Genomic DNA, 7,127 nt, shown 5'->3' on the forward strand with positions numbered 1-7,127 from the left:
GATTAAATCGGTGCACATGACTGGCACGTGACCTGGTAATATTGCTAAAACATGGAGTACACAGGATATTATAGAGGAATAGGGTTTTACGAATTGAGTATGGCGGCTATACAGGGTCAACAGGAAAAGTTGAATCCTGCATGCGTAAGAAAGCATGGGATCCGTCCTGATTCTGAGCTTGATTCTTTACCGTCGGATTGCTTCTTTATGCCAAATGAGCCATGATATCTCTGGATAGCCCTACGTACATACCAAGTGCGATTACACATCAAAAAGCTACTTAGTGCGATTCTGGGTGAATGAAATAATTTCAAACCCTCTATATTCCTACAAAGGACTGAGCAAGTGGTCTTGATATGTAACTTCAATCTAGTGCGTTGCAGTACAGTATATATAGTTCATTTTTATAGTAAAAAGACGGCAGGGAAAATCTATACCAGCCATTATTACCGGGTCTAATCAGCAATGTTTTAAAAGGCTCGTCTAGGCGTCCTCTAAGGTTGGGCGTGAGGGTTGTCGCTTCTGTTTTGAGGGAGTGGGCGGAAGGCTTCGCGGAGCTACCTAGGCACACCTCAGGGTTTTTTTTTTTTTTTTTCAAACTCCCAAACCCAAATTTTGGGTAGGGTTTTAACTGTCTCATACCTCTTTCTTGCACTATCGTCTCTTTGCCTTTTTTTCTGATTTTAATTTTTTTATATAATTGATGTGTGTGTTGTTTGCGTGCATTGTTATATGTGTGCTCATTGTGTTTTTCATCCTCTATTATATATATATATATATATTTATATAATATGTATATATATGTGTGTGTATATATATAATATATGTGTGTGTTCATGGTGATTATTGATTAATAATCTTTTTTTAATATAATATATGTGTACGCTCAGTGTATATATTAAAAAATTATGTCCCGTGAGGGTTCACCTCACGCCTCACACCTAGGCCGCGCTGTCCCTTAGACGCCTCGCTCACGCCTCACGCTTTTAATACATTGCTAATCAGTAAAATCAACAATAGTTTTTATCTCTGCTTTCTTTCCCATGACGACTAGGAACGGGCAAATAAAATATTCCACTTCGAACTCTAGACCTCAATATCTGGTGTTTCACGATCAGTATTGGAAATGAACGGAGGAGCGATGGAACGTGCAGAGTACATGTTGGATCACTCCAGTGCGGCATGAAGCTGCTGACGCCGAGTCGGCTCCTATGCCACTAGCTATGCCCAGCTTGGTCCCTCGGCAGAGTGTATATTATTTTGCAAAAGAATTTTATAATATTCAGAATAGACTCAAATAAACAACTAAGAGATCACTTAACATATATTGACTAATGTATGCGATTAATTTTGATTTGTTGGGTAAGAAATCCGAACAAACAATTTGTGTTGAAGAAGTAAAGGAGCCAACTAAGAAAGAGAAAGGAAGTCCCTAGAAATGAACTATGAGTTGTAACCATTAAACCACTTGGTGGGTGACACGTCAGAAAGAAACTTTGGTGGGACCCCAGGGATTTTTTGTACGTACCAGGAATAGTAGTTGCACTAGGGTTTAACTGGTGTGAGGCCGTTCTCGTTGATAAGAGAAAAGACTAAGTAGGGAAAATATAGGGCAATAGGGGCTAGCTAAAAAAGCTGTTTGGATTATGTAAACGTCAAAGCTCAAATGAACAACTGGAAAGTTAACCCTAGAGTGTTACAATGATATTGCTTCGCACTTTTTTTGCATGCAACTTGATATCCCTCAAATTCGTGACCCTTAGATCTCCCAGGCTCCTTGTATAAATAGATTACATCCTTTGCTTCTAAGCATGTCTTGTATTGAGAAGTATAAGATTGCAGTTGTGTAGTAAAACTCTCTTGTTGTCACTGCGTGGGCAAGGGATCATAGAGTGAGTGAAACAAAGAGAGCCTTCCAATCTTTCGGTTGTAATCCAAAGATATGGCACTTCACCACACTTTGAGTTTGGCCTTTGGCCTCTTAGGTATTGTAGCTCATGTGTCCCTTCTGCCTCCTTTTCTTTTTCACCAACTGATCAATGGTCACAACTGATTAATGCACGCTACATAATATTGCTTGTAGTATGTGTTAAATAAGTTCTCTTTAAGATTTCAAGTTTAATTACAAACCAATTTTTATGTTTGGTAAATTATAATTTGCTAAGACTAATATATTTTCTATCTTGTCCCTTTTTCAATTCTTTTATCGTAGGCAATATCATCTCCCTTTTGGTCTTCCTTGCTCCAGTGTAAGTGGTCAATGTATTAACTACTCCATGGAAAATTTTCAAATTGTTATATGCGTACGTCCTTGCTAATGAGAACAACGATGGTTGTAATTGCAGGCCAACTTTTTATACAGTTTACAAGAAAAAAACAACTGAAGGGTTTCAAGCACTTCCATACGTAATTGGGCTCTTGAGTTCAATGATGTACGTATACTACGCCCTCCTTAAGGAAGAGTTGAAAGAGGATGCCACTCTTGTCATCACAATCAACTCGGTTGGCTGCGTCATAGAGACTATTTACATTGCCCTCTTCCTTTTCTATGCCCCTAAGAAGGCCAGGGTATGTATTGGTTGTCTATAACACTAACAGCCTTCAAATTTTTTTAATTTCTAGTTTGAAGCTTACATATGGGTTTTATTTGGCACTTGCAGATCTCAACCGCGACGCTTCTGTTCTTGCTGAACCTTTTCAGTTACGGCATGATGGTTGTTTTGACTCGCTTTCTAGCCACAGGTGAAACACGTTTTAAGATTGTGGGATGGATTTGTCTTGTGTTCAGCCTAAGCGTATTTGTCGCACCTCTTGGTGTCCTGGTAATTAGCAACTTCGACCTAAAACAAATCTTACCTATTTGTAACATCTCAACTAACCGTGCTGTAATATCGTTTTGGAAGAGGTAGTACTTCCAAAGAAGGTTTTAGTTTCTTCCAGGGTTAAATTAATGTCTTAAGATAACATTGGTAAATTTGTGCAGAGACAAGTAATACGGACCAAGAGTGTTGAGTTCATGCCATTTCCGCTATCATTTTTCCTAACATTAGGTGCAGTCGCTTGGTTCTTCTATGGTTTTCTGATCAAGGACTACTACATAGCTGTAAGTGAACCTTGGTAGTTTACATATATAAGCTTACATGTACAAGTTACATGCATGTAACATGCAGGCGTGAAGAATTATATTAATTTTATCCCTTTAGTTTGAAACTTTCTCTATATATTATTATATTAATCTTTTGTGTTCCTCTTGGTTTATCGGACAAACAGTTTCCAAACATTCTGGGCTTCTTCTTTGGGGTTGTTCAAATGGCGGTTTACGTAGTCTACAAGAATGCAAAGAAATTCCTGGAAGATCAGCCAAAAGTTCAAGAATTATCTGAGCACATTATTGATGTGATGAAGATCAGTACTTTGGTGTGTCCAGAACTGAGTCCTGCAGTGATTCTGAATCCAACTGTGGACATTACAAATGACATGATTGAAGTGGTTCAAAATATAATTGTCATGGCTGAAAAGACAGAAAAAACCAAGGAAGCTGCCATTGATGATGATTTCTCCACCAAAGTTTGAACCCAAAATTGAAGGGACGTGCACATGTTATAAAGTTTTTTAAGTCTTCAAGATAAGCATAGTTCCTTCTGTTTTAAGTTTGCCCTAATTGAAGTTTAATTTGTGTGTTGGTTTAATTAACTGTGCTCTAAGGCGTAGGTGCCATGGGCGTATCTGTGTTATGTATCTCCCTCTAATCTCCCAGTCTTTCAGTATCTCTGTTCCCTTAAAGCTCTGTAGCTATCTGATGTAGCTAGCTTTGTATTAGCTTTAAACTAATTAAGCTTATTTCAATTAATGTATTAAGGAGATATTATTACTAGTTAACTACATTTGCTAGATTTTTTTTCCTTTTCTTTTGAGGGCTCTTCACAAATAATTCCTTAAAACTCCAACTTCTAAGCAAAAGCAAAACTGACGAACCCAATTATTATCGCACTCGTCAACATTAACAATTAGTAGATAGGTTAGATCTTTTCTATAGTTTAATTCTTGAACTGTTATTCACTAACATTAACCATTCTTAGACAGACTACACAAACTAAGGTATTTTCTAATGAACTTTCTAAAATGCTCATCTTTTGGGATGTTCAAGGTAAAAAGCTAGCTATGGTATAATCAAATTCCAGAAAAACCAAAACAAATAGAAAAAACTTATCAAGTACGATATAACTCAATTTAGTATGGTTGTTGCTGGAATATGTCTTAATCTGATTTTTTTTTTTTCACAAACGAAAATGACACTTAGATTGATAAACTTGGCGAAAAAGAATGCATCATAGACTATAATTTTCTCACTTACTTTTATAATTATTCCAATTATGTCAAACTAATTTACTATCATGGATAAAAATAATTATAAAAAAAAAAAAGAGTCACCAACACAGAAAATGTTTCACCGTAACATAAACTAAAAGTAGGCAAAGAATTTTTTATTTTTTTTCTTTCAAGCCCTTCAACTTGAAGTTAAAATTTTGCCGATATTAAGTTAGCTTTTTAAGGAAATTTCAGTGGGGGAGACGGGACAAACCCTAGCAACCAAAACGAAACAACACAATTTCTCTCTCTCTCTCTCTCTCTCTCTCTCTCTCTCTCCATGGTATTGCATGTAGCTAGTGTTGAATGACTCGAAAGATTACACACCAGGCCGATCTGAATGGGCCCACCTAAACATATCTAGCTAGTGGAACAAAATCACCCTATACATGAGTTTGGAATCTGCATAGATCAGAATATTCTTCCCAAGTGAAAGGTAACTCACTATAATTAATTATAGGGCAAAGGCTTTACATTTTCCACGTGAGATATACATCACGTGTTGATTTAAAGGTGTTCATATAATTAAAATAAGCTAAGATACTAGCCTGAATTGACAGAGTCAGATAATATTTTATTCTTGTTTAAATTACACTACTAAATAAGAAGTGTTACACGTGTGTAACGTAAAAACAAGAATTATTAATCCTTACTTACACAACCCAAATGAGATACGCTTACAATTCCCTTAAGTTCATAATAGAATTTGAAATCCTGTTTGCCAATATTACTCAAACTCAGTTTACCTTAGTCGTAACATGATATGTTTAGTTAATTAGGGTCTTCTTACGTCCGGGTTCAAATTTTCAAATTCTCCCCCCTCCTCTTCCAAACCTTTTTTTAGAACAAACGATATTATTTACACAGGAAGGGGGCAGGCTTAGCCTCACAATGATCTAGTAATAATAATATGGTCAAATTCGTCATTGGCGATAATTGAACCTAAGACCTCTCACTTACAAGTGAAGAGGAATATCATTAGACCGTAGTACTAAGTGGCCCCTCTCCCAAATTTAAATTATAGTAATAACATCACTCATATTCAAAGGAAATAAATTAATATATTTCAAATCTGGTAAGACTTGCTAGCAATACATAAGGGGCGCGTTTACTAATCCGTAATCAGATTGAGAGGAATTGAATTGAGGAGAAATTGGAATGAGGTGGAATCAGAACTAGATTCATGTTGAAATTGTTTACCAAAACTGTCGGAATCGGAGTAAGAATGACATAGATGTATATAAATTGTTTACTAATTCACATGAATTGGAATGATAACTAACGTGGTTACTAAAGTACCCCTACTTTAACTAATTTATTTTATATGATAATTATTTTTAGTCAAACTTTTATTCTTTTTTTTTTTTAACTAGAGAGAATAATTTTTTTAATTTTTTATTTTTTTATAGAACTTTTAAATTTTCCTAATCGGATAGATTACTTCAAATTTGATATGAAAGAACCATTTTTTATTTGCTTCTAACTCTTAATCACCCTAAACCCTATTAGAAATACCTACATAAAGTAAACTAAAATAAATTTTACTTCCTTCTCTCTTCCCCCTTTCTTTCCCCATTCTTTGTCTGCAACCCCTTTCTTTCCCGAACCCGGCTTCTCTACCCTCCCACTTCTCATACACTCTCATCCCCCCCTATTTTGTGTTGTCACGGTTAAGCCACGTCAACATTTTATATTGATTTTTTTATAGAGATAATAAGACAAAAAGTAATAGTAATATAAAATGTTGACGTAACTTAATTGTGACCGCACAAATAAGAGGGGATAGGAGTGTATGGAAAGTGGGAGGGTAGAGAAGCCAGGTCCTTCTTTCCCCTTTCTTTCCCCAGTACGCAGTATCCACACCCCCACCATCCAATCTCAGGAGGAACCACGAAGCCACGACCTACCCCATCAACAAAAACAAAAAAACCAAAAAAATCCAATTTTCATGGTGAAAGTGATTAAAGTTCTTTCATTCTCTTCTGTTTGGGTCTGCAAATTGCAATTTCCTTGAGGATTTGGGCGTTCATTGTTCCAGATCATGTTCGTCGTTGTGCCATCGTTTCAAATACCGGTCGATCGTTGTTCCAAATCGCAGGCGTTCGTCGTTTAGTGCTACTGCATCGTTTAAGATTGTGAAGGTGGGGTGGTATGTGCTGTGAGAGAAACAAATACAAAGGGGAGTGATTGATGAAGGTAGGAGTTGTTTTAGGAATATACATGGGTATTTTGGGTAGAAAACTTTGATTCGTGATGGAGCTCTCTACCCGGAATTCAATTACCACCTCTACAGAGGGAATCCAAATTCGGGGAAATCCGGAATTGAACTCCTGAAATTGGTTGGACCCCACATAAAATCTTATTCCCCAATTGCTAGTAAATAGCAGAATGCTTGGGGAGGAATTCAATTCCATTTCTCTCCATTCCACTCCCGATTGGTAAACACGCCAAAAGTGACTAGGGAACTACGTATATTAAACTCCATAAAATTTCTCCTGACAAGTGCAACGTTAACTTAAGTAGGAAAATAATCCAACAACATTTTCCCTCGCATCTAGTGTATTTGTGATCAAGGTGTGTATGTTAAGCCTGACACGTGAATTAGCTTGAATTGATACTCTCTTTTTTTAATACAAGCAATATGTTTACTCTAAACTAGACTAATAAATGGAGAAGAAAGGGTTTGAACTTTGAACCTATAATGCAATAAACTAAAGAAAAATACCATAATCAGGGCAATCCAGCACCAACAGTTTCAT

The 7,127-nt window shown here is 36.4% G+C and overlaps 1 protein-coding gene across 1 annotated transcript; it reads left to right on the top strand.

Annotated features, from left to right (window-relative positions):
* Positions 1 to 1,684: 1,684 nt before the first annotated feature.
* Positions 1,685 to 3,879, top strand: LOC103454909 (bidirectional sugar transporter SWEET14-like). Its single transcript, XM_008394505.4, has 6 exons — positions 1,685 to 1,985; positions 2,213 to 2,249; positions 2,346 to 2,568; positions 2,661 to 2,822; positions 2,984 to 3,103; positions 3,271 to 3,879. Exons 1-6 carry the CDS (start codon positions 1,943 to 1,945, stop codon positions 3,571 to 3,573), a joined length of 888 nt encoding a protein of 295 aa, XP_008392727.3. The 5' UTR covers positions 1,685 to 1,942; the 3' UTR covers positions 3,574 to 3,879.
* Positions 3,880 to 7,127: the final 3,248 nt, after the last annotated feature.

The sequence above is a fragment of the Malus domestica genome, chromosome 14 (assembly GCF_042453785.1).
Source record: "Malus domestica chromosome 14, GDT2T_hap1".
NCBI classification, from domain to species: domain Eukaryota; kingdom Viridiplantae; phylum Streptophyta; class Magnoliopsida; order Rosales; family Rosaceae; genus Malus; species Malus domestica.